At 41.2% G+C, this 15,517-nt stretch overlaps 1 protein-coding gene across 1 annotated transcript in view; it reads right to left on the bottom strand.

Moving 5' to 3' along the window:
- The window catches only part of EYA1 (EYA transcriptional coactivator and phosphatase 1), a 261,299-nt gene that overhangs the window by 142,558 nt on the left and 103,224 nt on the right, over nt 1-15,517 (bottom strand). The window contains exon 4 of the mRNA XM_006155104.3: nt 7,076-7,153. Within this exon, the coding sequence (XP_006155166.1) occupies nt 7,076-7,153 (78 nt within the window). The remainder of the gene's footprint in view (nt 1-7,075; nt 7,154-15,517) is intronic.

Raw genomic sequence — 15,517 nt, 5'->3', positions numbered from 1 at the left:
AGGTTCACCATGTTGTGATATAGGACCAGAAGCTCCGTGCTCATGGACTTTCCAGCCGAGGGAATCACGAGTCAAATAAACTTCCATCCTGTATAAATCACCCAGTCTCGGGTACTTCTGTGTAGTGATAACCAATCCTCTAACTATATAGGATAAACCTAAAATTACTGAATATTTCAAATATCAAATAAGAAACTGTATCTTTTAGGCTTGCTCTAAATGCAAAACGCTGCAAACTCTGTGTTGCCCCTAGTTTAAAATCTACCCCCTTATACCTCAATTGCTTTTTCTCTTAATGACCTAAAGTGCATTTAACTTTCTAAACTGTCATCCAGGAATTCAGATTCATTTATTTTCAAGAGACCAGAATAACCTAAAGTAGAGAAAAAGTCCACACTATCTATTAAGGTAACTAATATGATCTTCTCACTATAAATTACAAATTAACACATGCCACAGAGCCTTGGGAACATACAGACAACCGACACCTCCCTATCTGCTTTAGCACATTTGTTTTCAATTATTCTGCCCTTTTTCCTACTTCTGACACATCTACTTATCTCCAACTCTTACTATAGGATGTCCTATGGGAAGAACATAGGGGGAGGCCACACCTTGAAGAGTTTTCCTGGCTTAGGACAATGCACTGGAGAGGCCTAGGGCTGCTCTAATGGCTTTGCTGAAATGTCCTTAGACTGCAAGACAGCCTTGGATATTCCCACCATGCCTAACCTTTATTCCCTTCCTCTCTTCTTTGTGTCTTTCCCCTAACTGAATCCTGCCTCTGTGGCTCTTCTATGGTGACATGAGCGAATATGGTCTTCTTTCTTCTGAGCCGAGGAAATGCTGATCTCCCTGATTCTGCCTGCCTTCTCTCTACCTTTCTCCCCATAGGGTATTTCCATCCCACAAACAGCAATCTCTTAAGACCATACATGAGACCATGGTACAGACCCCCATATCCTCAACTCCAAGCCCACCATTATCATACCATCACATTAGTTAAATCCAAACTCACTTCCACATTCCCCCAAGATCTCTGTTCAGATGCCCTCTCTCAGAAGCCTCCTTTCTAAAAGAGTTCCCAGGTATCTTCTCTTCCGTTATATTCTTTGATTGGCTTTTCTTTCCTCGTAGTACTTTTTGCTGCTTGTTTACAGACACTACCACGGACTATTAGCCTAAGTGGATCTGTCTCTCCTATAAGAAAGCAAGGTGAGAGCAGGGGCCTTGTCTACCTTTCCCCTGCTCCATTTCTGTTGCCAAGCACATTGCCAGGCATATAATAGGTACTCGATTAATAATTCCCAAATAAATGAATCAGACCCATAAAGTTATGTCTTTTTATAAACAATTTAAAAATATAGGAACCATATTTGTCCCATATTTCTTTCTCCTCCCCAAGCATTCTTTTTTCTAGTTTCAATTTTTAATTATCACTAGACATCAACTGTGATCAGTAACATCAACTCACATTTTTGTAACAACTTAACAAAGTTAGGCTTTGCCGGAATGGCAGAAGTAGCAGGCACAAACATAAACATCACAATACTGTTGATCTCTATTCTTAAATTTTAAATCGCTAAAATACTGCTTTTCATTGATAAAGAGTAAATGAGCAAAAAAGTCACTATATTTTAAAAACATGATAAACATTTTGGCAATTTTCAACTCGGCCACATGCCTTGGAAAACTGACCTCTTAGTGGGCCTCCCCACACCAGGAGCCCTAAGTGATTTTTTGGAAAGGAGTGAGCTTCACTTCCACTATCGCCTTAATCTTTACGTTGCTAGAGTTCTGAGAAAGACAGAGGAGGCAGCAGCTGTCTGCAGCACCAGAGTGACTCCACTTCTCCTTCATCCTTCCTGTCTACTTCCTTTAGACACTAACAATAGTCAGGATGGAGATATTTAAGCGTGTGTGGGTTTTTACACACTTATGAAGGAGGAAGCAGGAGTTCCATCCACAGAGGTGAAGACCAACGTGTAGTTAAAGCCTTAGAGACTGTTTCTTTCTTTTTCTTGCTATAGCTGCACACCCTCACCAGGAACAGAGAGAGATGGAGGGAGACAGAAAGCAAGAAATTAGCGCTCTAAGGGTCATGCCACAATCACTTCTCCTTCAGTCTCCTCTTAGGATTTTGGGCATGCGCACACACGTGCCCAGCATGAGCCTCAAGCCTCTGGGTCCGAGATTTGAATTGTGGTCAGTCACATGGGAGTCCAGAACCCCAACAACTATACCATCTTCTGGCCCCAGAGACTGCTTCCTTTTACAAACTCTAGGCCCTGCTCATGGCTGTTCCAAAATGCCATGGTTTTTGTATCAAGAAGTGAAAGAGAAAGAGAGAGAGAGAAGGAGAGAAGGGGGAAGGAATAAAAAAGAAGGAAAGAGAAATGTAAAAGACAGCAAGGAATATTCATCATGGTTAATTCATCAAGTAAATATCTGAGTGCCTGATGTGTGCAGATACAGGTTTGCAGGGATGAACTGTGCTTCCTACATCTTCACCCAACTCCCCAAGTTACATGATTCCTTCCTCAGAATCAATACAGAGACTCACTCCATGGAAAACAAGTTCCTTTACAGCTCTGCCTCTTCATCAAACTCTCCCTCCACCTTCCACTAAGCCCTTCTCCAAGGCCTTGCTTCTACATCTCATCTGAGTTGAGGCTGTTTATTTTCTGATTCCAGCTATCACAAAGACCTGGAAACAGCTCCCATTGCTGCTTCTTCCAAACTATTGTTTTTAGCTGTTCTGCAAAACCCTGTCCTACTCTGAGGTTTGTGACAGCTCTTAACACTCCCACAAATGATCCACCTCCTAGACACTGCCATGCATTTGTCAAAACGTGGAGTATTTGGCTGTGTCCCTGACATGCCCTAACATTACCTTGAGTCACACACCTACCACTTTCCTCATTCTCTCTAGGTCTCAGCTCTGGGCTCTTATTTCCATCATCAAGTTCAAGACCACATCCTGGCCATACTTTCCTACCCATGGCCTCAAGCCACAAACACATCGACCAATTCATTGGCTTACTCAACAATTTACTGAGCACTTTCTATGTGAACATTACCATGATGGCTAACTGGGACTGTAGCTGAATAAGAGAACCTCTCGTCTCAAAGGGCAATAGTTTAGTAGGAAGATGAACATCAAAAAGGAAGTGATGAAGGTTGAGGAAGAGAAGTACAGAGAACGAACTACAAAACCATGTGGTAGAGACCTCACTGAGTTCCAAGATTAAAAATGCATCATCATTTGTCTCCAGAATTTTTATCCCTTTACTCTTATTTCACACATTCTCCCACCTCACCAAGAGATGCAGGACCAGGTCAGCTGATGGCATGGTGGTAACGGTACTGGATCTCACATGGTCAACTCAACAGTCTGAGTCCTGGACCCAGTACCCTTAAAAACACATCGGGCACATGTGTGTGCATGCCCGAAATCCTAAGAGGAGAATGCTAGAGAAGGGACTATGGCACGGCCATCCACGTTAGAGGGTGATTTCTCACTTTCCTCTGTGTCTGCCTCTCTCTGGCACATGCGCCCTATAGCAAGCAAAGAAAACAAAAAGAGAGAGTAGAGAAAAGAGATGATGACATCGCTATCTTCTCTCGAATTTTTAGTCCTTACCTTCTCTTGCTTTCTACCTATACTAGATACATTAATATGTATTTTTAACCATTCATTTACTGAGACTCTCAATTCTCTTACCTACATATTCTCCTATGCACTACCTGGCAAATCCTCAATCCTGGATCAAGCCAAATGGACTCTTACTTGGGATCCTTGTTCCACAGTCATCAGTTGGTTTGGACCTTCAACTCTACTGTCAGTGTTCTAAGCCTCATTCTCTACAGCATCTATTCCTGTATTCTCCCACTCTTCAAATTCAAAATCCTATCACTACTCTCATTTTGAGTCACTTCAAAGGAAAGAATAGAAACCATTATTCATTTATTAGTTCCGTGAAAAAATATCTGAGTGCCTAATCTGCCAGGTATTAGGTTAGGTGTCAGGTATGCAAATGTGAACCAGAATAAGACAAAAATCCCTGCTCTCATAAGCTTACATTTTGATGGGGGTGAGCTCCAGTAGTAAACACATGCACAAACAAATAATACAGTTTGCAAAAATTTCCAAGTGTTTAAGAAGGTGGAGAGTGGAGCCAGCCTGTTAGATGGGAAGTAAGGAGGAGAGCCACGCAACACTAGGAAGGTGGTCAGGATGGCCTCATGGAAAAGGTGAGATGTGAACACAGACTTGAAGGTGGTGAGGGGGTCAGACAGGCATAGGAGGCAGGGACTGTCTGGGCTAAGTCCCTAGGTTAGGAGCACATCTAGCAGGTGGAGGAACAGAAGAAGCACTGGCTTTCCCTGTGTCAGTCTTCACCTCTGTTATACCCACTAGCTTTGACCCTGTGTGCTTTCAAAGTGGCTATTTCAAATCTTCCTGAGCTCCAAATTTTAATATACTTGAAACATCTTTGGGTGGATGCTATCTTACACGCAACATACCCCAAATGAATGAAGTCCACCATCTTTTTTATTTTTTAAGGATTTTTTTCTCTTTCTTTCTTTTTTATTTTTTTGTTTTTGTTTGTTTGTTTGTTTTGGTTTGTTTGTTTTTGTCACAGGGTGCCTGTGCTTGCCAAGAGACAGACAGAGAGACAGAGAAAAGGAAAGTGAGAAATCGCTCTCTAGGTGGGGTGGCCATCTTGCCATCTCCCTTCCTACATTCTCCTCTCAGGATTCTGGGCATGCCTGTACATACACCTAGCATGAGTTTCAAGCCACCAGGTCTGGGACTCAAACTTAGGTTGGCCATGTGGGAATCCAGCACCTTAACCACCATGCCAACTGCCAGCCCCAAGCCACTATCTTTCTTTGTCACTCATGCTTTTCTTGCATTCCCCAGTTTTTAACTTCTTTCTCTGCTTTACTCACTCCCATCCTATTGGTCACTGATGACTGCAAAATCTACTTCACAAATATATCCAGTTCATCATCTCCCCACACCTTGCCAGGGCCTATCTCAGGTCTCCAATGTGTCTCACCCAAATTAACACAAAAAACTCTCTCACTGGTCTCTCCTCCTGGCCACCACACTCATGACTCAGTATTACAGATATGATCGTACAACTCCTTCCTCTGACGCCCTCCATTGCACTCAGGATAATACCTAAACTCTATGCGAGACACACAAGGTCCTTCGCACTCTGGGCCCTGCCTCTCTATGCAGCTTATCTCCACTGCCCACTGTGCACTCCAGGACACCAGACCATTAGCACTTCTCCAAATATCTGGCTCTCTGTTCCAAGGTCTCCCTTCATAAAGTGCCTCTCCTACCCTACATCCCCTACCCACTTCTACATGTATTTTCTCCTACTCATTCTTTAACACTGAGTGCAGGAAATCTTCGGCAGGACACCCTTCCTAACCCTCCCACTCAAATCTGGTCTTCAATAGGTGGGTATTCTCGGGGCTCCCTCTGGCATGATCCAACTGTTCTGTGATGGTCTAGTGTTCATCCCACTAAGCCCTGAACCACAACTATTTTCAAATATCTATAAATCTATCATCGCACCAGGCACACTGCCTGGCATAAGTCAAATTCTTATTTTATGAAAAATGAATGGTATAACCCCTTTCATTCGTTATTTCCTTGTTGCTTCCATCTGGTGGCAGTGGTATCAAAGTTGTATATTTGTATTTTACTTTACATTTGCACAGAATTCCTTTTAGTTGTGGTGTATATTACATAAATGATCCTGAGAACTAGTTAGATAAAAATTGATCACAAGATTATGATATACAGCATTTTTGATAGAGAGGTTTTATAAATACAGCAGAATATATGAAGAGTTAAAAATTTAAGAATCACTTCTGATATAAATGATTTCTAATGGAAATAGTCCAAGTTGTAACACCTTGGCAAACATAGAATCATGACCTCACACTTACTTTGTTATCGTTGTCACTTTCTTATCAATAATTTCATTAGGGCAGATGTAAGACTTGGATATTTTGTTTATTGGAGGCAGAATTTATTAATGTGAAAGAGATTATAAACTAATTTTTAAGAATTTAATGCTGCTTTATAGAGTTTATTGAATTTAGACCTGTAGTTGATGTGACAGTTACTTAGCAGGATGATGTGGCTAGTTTGCTGTAAGTCTGATATAAGAAGCCAAATTTTACCTATCCAAATTTTCATGACAGAAAAATGATACAAATGACACAGAAAAGAGGAATTATTAGTATAATAAAGATAACATAGAAGAAAGAAAAATAACACAGTCCTTTTTATCTCCTTTAACAGATATCCATATTTTCAGCAATCACTTCATCAAACTGAATGAAAACATCAGCACTGTTAATATATGACTGAACAAAGCTATATTTTAGATGTATACTGGGTCTCCAAAAAGTTCATAGAATACACATATTTAAAAAACTGCATGAACTTCAATTTGTTTGCTGTAAAATAAACTCATTTTAATTCCATTTTCCAAGTTGAAGTTTGAAGTCTCTGTGTGTGTGTATATATGAGCATGTATATATACACACATACATCTAACATACATACATTAATGTACTTAAAGGCACTTCCGAATGTTCATGGAAAATGCATATTATGAACAAACTATGCCTGGATTTCAATTTTTTTCAACAAAATAAATTCATACTGCAATTTTATTTTCCCACATACTTTTTTTTTTTTTTGAGAGATTTTCACTGTAGGGCGCGTGCACTCGCCAGACAGACAGAGAGAGACATAGAGACAGAAAGCGAGAAATCACCCCCCAGGGGGGATGGTCATGCAGCAATCCCTTCTCCTCCATTCTCCTCTCGGGATCTTGGGCACGCACGCACACGCGCCCGGCGTGAGTTTTAAGCTACCAGGTCCGGGACACGAACCGCGGTCGACTACGTGGGAATCCAGCGACATAGCCATTACGCTAACTGCTGGTTCCCCCACATACTTTTTGAAGTCCTGTCATATTATTTGTATATGAAATCTAATGCTTAGTGTTAATGAGAAAATCTAAGATTTATTTCTTACCTGAACCTGAGAAATTGTCTAAAGACCCGTCTGCTGTTGTTGAAGCTATTTCACTGCTGCTCATTGGCTCTGTTTTAACTACAAAAATAAACAACACATATCATATGTCCAATTAATAGTTATTTGTAAAGGCATGGCAGGGAAGATATAACATTCAAAACAGTGAGAAGGGAATCATTTTAAATACAATCTTTCTATTGGAACATAAATCAGATGACTATCCCTAACAAAGTCTTTTAAAAGAAATATTCATCTTTTTTTTCCCCTAAAGAAATATTGTAACACGTTGCCCTGCAAAAGAAAAAATGTAAACTTAAAGTAAGTAAATTCATTGTTACTTTACATATTTACTAAATTGCTCATTAAAAAATAGTTTCCCTCTCAAAATAATAGGTATGAAATTCTTTCCTAGGTTGGCAGAAAAATTTCTATTATTTGGCCAGAGTCAAAAACAATAGCACAAAAAAATTTAGAGTAGAAAATAAGTGGGCCTGTTCTTTTCATGATGGTCCAAGGGTGGGTACATTGACATGGACGCACGCAGACACACACACACACACACACACACACACACACACACACTCTGTCATGGTTATCGGCATGGCAGAAAAACAGAGCACTCAGATTAATGGATTACTGTTACCACCAAACCACATCTGACTGCTAATTTGTCAATATCTTACATGTGCTGAGAACCAAACACAGTAATTCTAAAGAAGTTTTCCCTTTCAAAATAATACTGAGAGTTGGGACCAGCAGGTAGCATAATGGCTATGTCACTGGACTTCTACGTAGTCGACCGCGGTTCGCGTCCTGGATCTGGTGGCTTAAAACTCACGTCGGGCGCGTGTACATGTGTGCCCAAGATCCCGAGAGGAGAATGGAGGAGAAGGGATTGCAGTGTAGCCATCCTCCCGGGAGGTGATTTCTCATTTTCTGTCTCTCTGTCTCTGTCTGTCTGGCGAGCACAAGTGCCCTATAGCAAAAAACTCTAAAAAATAAAATAAAATAAAAATACTGGGAGCAATTTGTAGAATACATATATGATCTTTGTGAAGTTCCTTTGTGCTATGAAATAACCTTTTGAGTTACACTACAGATTTTCTAAAGCGATCTACTTCCCTGATACATAATGGAATTATTGTTTCCCTACCAAACAAGTAAGCCTGACTACCTGAAAACAACTGTTTTTTCTCCTCCTAGCTATATATAAATGTATACATTTTTTTGTGGGGGGAGAGAGGTTTTTGCTATACGGTGTATGCGCTCACCAGAAAGAGAGAAACAGAGACAGAAAGTGAGAAATCACCCCCGGGGGGATGGCCAAGCCACAATCCCTTCTCCTCCATTCTCCTCTCCTGATCTTGGGCGCACATGCACACACACCTTGCCTGAGTTTAAGCCACCAGGTCTGGGACTCGAACCATGGTCAACTACATGGGAATCCACCAACATAGCCATTGCGTCAATTGCTGGTCCTGACAGGTCCTGATATATATACACCTGATATATTTTAAACCGAGGAGGTAGTGTAACTGTTGTCTCTAGAAACTACTGGTAAAAACGCCATCATTAAATTTTGTCTGGCTTACTTTGTAGAAGTTATTCATTCCCTATCAATAGGTTTTCACAAGAATGAACCACAATTTATAAAGGGTGTCTGAAAATCAGTAGCATGTTTCCCATAATGAAAGTTTCAACCAGAGTCTATTTGGGGAGCTTCTCACTAAGTAAACACATTCTGAAAGGGGAGATCACAAACACCAGGCAAAGGGCAAATCTGTGCAACTCCTAGACTTTCTGCTATTGTAGTAATGCACAATAAGTAGTTTTAAATTAAGCATTATAAATAGATGTAACAGATAACTGCTTTCAAAATGAATAAACTATTTAGGTGGATTCTAAACAAGGTTGGGAATAAAAAACCAATGAGTCTAATGGGAATTCTGCTGCCTGATAGTTTTAACATAGACCACAAATATGCTACAGTAGCTAAAGTTGTAATTGATGTCTTCATTTTTCTTTCAGTTGGTTTGGGAGAGAAGTATCAGTTAATACTAATAAACTCTGATACCAACCTATACTTTCTTCTGTCCATGCCATCCAGCAATGTAGTGAACTGGCTCTTCCGGATCATTATGCTGCCAAAGCTTTAGGAAACCCAGTGCTCAACCACTAATATACGCTTTTTGTTTTGTCTTTTAAATTTTTTTCATAGGGTGTGTGTGCTCACAGGAGACAGAAAATGAGAGATTATCAGACAGAAAATGAGAGATTATCCTCCAAGGGAGGATGGCCATGCTGCAATCCCTTTTCCTCCATTCTTCTCTCAGGATTTGGGGCAGGCATGCACACATGCCCAAAGTATTTTCAGGTTGCTGAGTCTGGGACTTGTGGGATCCAGAACCGTAACCATCATACCAACTGCTGGCCCACTAGCATGCATTTTTTAAAGTTTCCTGCTTAGTTGTCCACATCAAACCCTACCTTCCTTAAAAAAAATTCATGTAATGCCCCGTGCACAGAAAGTAATAGCTTTATTGCACTCTGTGCTGGACAGATCAGGAGGGGAATTCTGAACTCAGAATGAAATGCCACATGCTGAGCAGAAGGTTAACATCAGGTGCAATGGCAACAGGTTATGCAAAGTACATACTGCATGTCATGTTCACTATAGACATTATGATGATCCATTGTAAACAACTGTACAGGTAGCACTCAGAATATACTCTCAAACTGCCTAGGGAGTTGTTGTCCTGTTTCATGCAAAATCTGGGTTAGGAAGTCATCCAAAGTCACAGAGTAAGTGGCAGGAATGAAATTTTACTTTGGTTGTTTTTGACTCCACGGCTCACAATGAAAGGAATGGTGTAAGTGGTACTTTCTAATAGCTAGGGCTACTCTAAAACAGGGCATGATAGTGAGGGACAGAGCCACAGGCCATGGATAGAGGGAAATGCACAACCCCTACTGTCCCTGCCCTCTCGGATTCTTGGAGGTTCCAATCTAGAGAACTCACTGGAAGATCTGAAGTAGAAGTCTCATACCCAACTGTCAGGAAAAGATGATGTAGAAGGACATTTTTCACTGTGTGGGATTTATTCAGATTCCTTCTAAGTCTTTACCGAATTTAAGGTCTATGATTCTGTGGAGTGGACCATTACATTTTTTAATGTTCATTTATTTGGTTCATGAGAATGAAAGAGACTGAGATCAAGAGAGAAATATATGCACCCTCAACAGGATGCCATGATTCCCATCCTACACCCCACTTTCCCAGCTAGCCAGGACCACGGGGACCCAGGCCCAGCACATAGAGGCTAACTGGAGAATCAAACCTTTGACCTTCCCTGTGGATCCAGAGCGGTGAGCAGTGTATTAACACTATACCACTGAGCTGACTCTGGACCGTAAAACTACTTGACAAAAGCTTGACTATACCAAAATCATCCTGTTCCTGTACCCTAAAATCAACACCAGCTATTCTCCATATGATTACCTTAATAGAATGTACCTTTCACTCCCAAGAGGGACATTCAACTCTACCTGAAATCCATTAAAACTAGGCAAAAAAGGATACGAAGGAAACAAAGAGGATAATTTTTCCTTTAGGCCCCAAGTACATTGCTTTTGGTCATTGTTCAAATATACCCATCCATACACTAAGGAATAAAGACTCCCTTTTTCCAGTGAATCCAATTTTTTTTTTTTAAAAAGACTCAACTGTTGAAGAGAGAGGATGTACATAAGTAACTACCAGGATAATCATGATTTTATCAGATACTGTAATTGAAAACTCTGATCTCTGGAGACCTGAGGCCAAAAGACTGGTGCTCTATTGTGATGTGAAATAGTTTCTGAATGAAAGCTGAATGAACAGAGACTCCTTCTAGCTTTGTTGTCAACAAGCACATACCCAACAGGGAGAAACAAAGGCAAGAATCATCTATGGTGACCAAAATGCTCCTCATCCTTTCCTCACTAGTGTTGTCACATTTTCAAATACGCTGTAGATGACATCATAGTGCTTAGAATTTAACACCACCACACACTGAATTTTTTCTTAAGTCTTAGGGACCGAAGATACTGGGCCATCTGAGAACAACTATCCCACCTGAGCCACCTATCTGAAAGGAACAACCTCTCAGTGATATGTTCTGATCTAAATAACTGTAGAAGCACTCTATGGCCACCGTTCTCTTCCTTCCTTATATGACAGTAGTCTACTCAAAAACAACTTTGGTTCTCTTTTCCCCCATCCCACTCAGGAATCTCTTTTTCTATAACTTCGAGTTTCCAATCTTTGATCTGATTCTTAAGGAACTGCTTGTCCTTTTTTTTTTTTTTTTCTTTTTGGAGAGGTTTTAGCTACAGGGTGCGTGCACTCACCAGAGAGACAGAGAGCTAGAAAGCGAGAAATCACACCCCAGGGAGGATGGCCACGCTGCAATCCCTTCTCCTCCATTCTCTCGGGATCCTGGGCATGCACGCACACGTGCCCAGCGTGAGTTTAAGCCACCGGGTCTGGGACTCGAACCACGTTCGAATACATGGGAGTCCAGCGACATAGCCATTACGCTAACTGCTGGTACCAGGACCTGCTTGTCCTTTAAAAAGATTTAAAAGCAAGGCAAAGTTGTGCCACTTGTAATCCTAGCAAGTGGGGAGGATGGGCAGGAGGATCTGGATCTCCAGGCTGGCCTGGATAACATAGCAAGACCCTGTCTGGAAGAGCCGAGTGTGTGGTGTGTGTCCATAGTCCAGACATAATGAGACCCTAACTTAATAAACAAAACAAAACAAAAATCTCCAAACACACACATGCTACATTTTAAAAAATATATTCAAAATTTACTTTTCGTCCCTTCAACTTTCCTGGGCCCACCCAGCTGTTTTATTCATTCATGTGCCCAAAGTCTGAGCTTTGCGATGTTCCACATGTGCTCCAGACTTCCATCCCTCCATGCCTTTGAGGTTTGGTTTGGAAGTCAGAGAATCCAGTTACCTGCCTTCCAGTTACCTAGCATTTTTCTAAAACTTATTTGATCTCTTTGACCTAATCGATCAAAAATATGAAAATTTTTACAATTTCTACATTAGAAGAATGTAATGAGGAGTCATAAAAATATAAGTTAAGTGCCTGGTAGAAAGTACAAACAGAGACTATATTTATCACCAGTATTGATAGCAGTAGCAGCATTCCAGTTCTCTTAGGCTGAACTCCTTTCTCTTGGAGGGTAATACCAGAGAGCAATATTGAATAAAGAGTTAAGAGCATCGGCCTTGGAATTATCAGTTAAATTTCAATCAAGCTTTGTTATGAACAGTGTAAACCTGGAACAAGTTACTCAACTTCTGTGTGCCTCAGCTGCATTGTCTGCAAGTGCAGATTTTGTACCCATGCAAGAATAACAAAAAGAAAAATCAGATAAGTGCTCACAAATTATCTCACACCATGCTAGGCCCAGCATCTTGTTTTTATAGCTGTTCCATCATTATAGCATCTTTTCATAAAAAGTCAAAGTAATTCTTATGCTATATACAATTGGGTCACAAATCTATCAGACACTTCACATTAAAGTTAAGATTAGCTTTGGAAAGGAAAATGAGCAGAATCTACAGTGAAATGACTTGTCTAAGATTAACCAAGAGACCATGTGTCAGGATAGCAAGAATCAAATCAAAGTAACTTGGAAATAACTCAAGAAGGCAGACCCAAATCTTGCCTGTTGTGAGAAATCTCATACCTCAGTCCTTACCATCAGTGTTCCTTCTGAAGAAACAGGTGATCAGGTGGAGGATGGTGAATATGGTTACTGAAGTCAACAATAACAGGAGAGGGGCCAGCAGATGATGTGATGGTTACATTGCTAGACTCCCACATAGTCAACTGTGGTTCAAGTCCCAGATCAATGGCTTAAACTTCACACTGGGTATGTGTATGTACATGTGTGCCCAAGATTCCTAGAGGAGAATGAAAGAGAAGGGATTGCGGCATGGCTATCCTCTCTGAGGAGTGATTCTCACTTACTGTCTCTCTGGTGAGTGCTTGTACCCTACAGCAAAAATTTCTCTCTAAACAACAATGACAAAAGGAATAACAGGAAAAAAATGTGGCATCTCGCTAGAATTCTTTAGGGTAAAGTGACCCACAAAAATGAGAAACCTATCTTCCTCACCCTAACTTTTAGTGGAGATGAATCTACCAGTGTTGTAGCTTGATGACATTACCTGTCAAGATCATTCAACTAACCTATCACACCACGATTCCACGCTCATAAAGCAACTTCTGTTTGTTTATTTTTTAAGGTTTTTGCTGTAGGGCATGTGTACTTGCCAAAGACAGACAATGAGAGGGAAAGTGAGAAATCACACCCCAAAGGGGAAGGCCACACGGCAATCCCTTCTCCTCCATTCTCCTCCTGGGATTCTGGGCACACATAAGCACACCTGGTATGATTTTTAAGCCACCAGGTCTGGGACTCAAACTGCGATCAGCCAGTGCTTAGCCACCACAACCACCTGCTGGCCCCCTGGTTACATTTTGAATATTGTAGTCACATAAATAAATCTCCAGAAATATCATAGGACAATGAGAGGACACAAATATGTAGCCCATTTGATTAGTTGTATTTCTCAGTATAAATTAAGAAGGCAGATAAAGTGAGTTTACTCCCCAAAATAGCTCTGCCTGCTAGACTAGAAGCCAGCCTCTGTATCACAAAAAAACAACTTAAAAATGCACAGTAAAGACACCGGCCTCTCCCAGGCAGTACCCAAGCTCATCTTACAACTTTTCTCAAACTATAACATAACATAACAAACTATAACATTAAGCACAGTCTAACTTTGCTTGGCACAAGCTTGATTGTCCTTTCTGCTTCCTACCATAATGCTCAGAAGTTCAAAACTCAGTTCCCCTTCCCTCTATTACTCTTTATGTTTCCATTTCCTCTTCTAACTCAATGGGATTCACCTTCATTTCACTTTGGTTATAAAATGGGTCAGCTCTTCCACTGCCTACAGCTGCATTACCTCTGAGAAATATCACCTTTGAGGACCAGCACATGATGTAATGGCTACATCACTGGACTCCCACATGGCCAACCGCAGTTAAGAGTCCCAGACCCAATAGCTTAAAATTCACACTGGGTGTATGTGAATGAGTGCCCAAAATCTCTAGAGGAGAATGCAGGAGAAGGGACTGCAGCATGGCCATACTCCCCTAGGGGGGGTGGAGGGGTTCACTTTCTGTCTCTCTGGCAAGTGGACATGCCCTACAGCAAAAAAAAAAAAAAAAAAAAAAAAAATCTCTCTTTAAAAAAGAAAAAAAATTCTCTAAAAGAAAAAAAAATCACCTTTCACCTCTTTCATTTTTCTTTCTGTTTATTTATTGGGTTGTATGGGAAAGTTAATACTTTCCTGATGACCTAATATTTCTCCCAGGAGTGAAAGAGAGAGAGAGGTAGACAGACATAGCACCCCCAATGGTTTTAATGCCCAATCCACCCATACTCAGGGAGGTCTCCAGAGATGAACCCAGAACCTTCTGCTGATCAGCCCCACAGGCATGGCATTCCACCATGCCCCACTGTCAGGCCCTCTCACCCCTCTCATTTGTTTACTTTTGCCAGGCTTGCTCTTAATGCTCCTCAGAACAGCCTACCTTTCCAAATCCTTATCCATTGTCCCACTCTGACTTCACTAACACCCCTTGCTTAATGCAGGACCCTGGGCTGGTCACGTCTAGCTTCCACTCTCATTGCCCCAAGAATCTCTCCCACCCCCAAATCTAATCCCAGGATGGGCAATCTCCTGCTCTTCGCTCTTCAGCTGCTTTCCTGGAGGAATGAGCATGGCAACGGAGGCCACGATCGGTGGGCTCACCAAGTCCACTGAAATGTATTCTTTCTTTATTCTGCTTAGTCATCCCATTGTTTGAGAGTCCCCCTTCCCCTCCTCTTAACAACTGTATAAATGAGATTTTTGCATTTTTTTTTGAGAGATATTTGCTATAGGGCACGTGTGCTTGCTGGAGAGACACAGAGAGACAGAGAGACAGAAACAGAAATTACCCCCCAGCCGGGATGGCCATGCTGCAATCCCTTCTCCTCCGTTTTCCTCCTGGGATCTTGGGCATGCACACACATGGGCTGGTGTGAGTTTGAAGCCATCAGGTCCAGGATTCGAACCACGGTTGGCCATGTGGGAGTCCAACAATATAACTACTAGAGGTTTTTTTTTTTTTTTAATTGAGTCTTTCCCACTTTCCTCAGGCCCCCAAATAATACCTTGTCCTTCATTACTTTTAGTCCATGTCCTCCTGAACTAGTCTATAAAGAATGTTGAAGCAGCATAACTCTTTCATCTTTTTGTAACATTTTCCAATTCTCCATTGATTAATTTCAAGTCTTTCCTATGGCAGGGCTGAACTTCAGCCCC

The sequence above is a fragment of the Tupaia chinensis genome, unplaced genomic scaffold (genome assembly GCF_000334495.1).
Source record: "Tupaia chinensis unplaced genomic scaffold, TupChi_1.0 Scaffold000436_1, whole genome shotgun sequence".
Taxonomy (NCBI): domain Eukaryota; kingdom Metazoa; phylum Chordata; class Mammalia; order Scandentia; family Tupaiidae; genus Tupaia; species Tupaia belangeri.
Note: the sequence above shows the minus strand (reverse complement) of the source record. Positions and strands in the feature narration are given on the sequence as shown.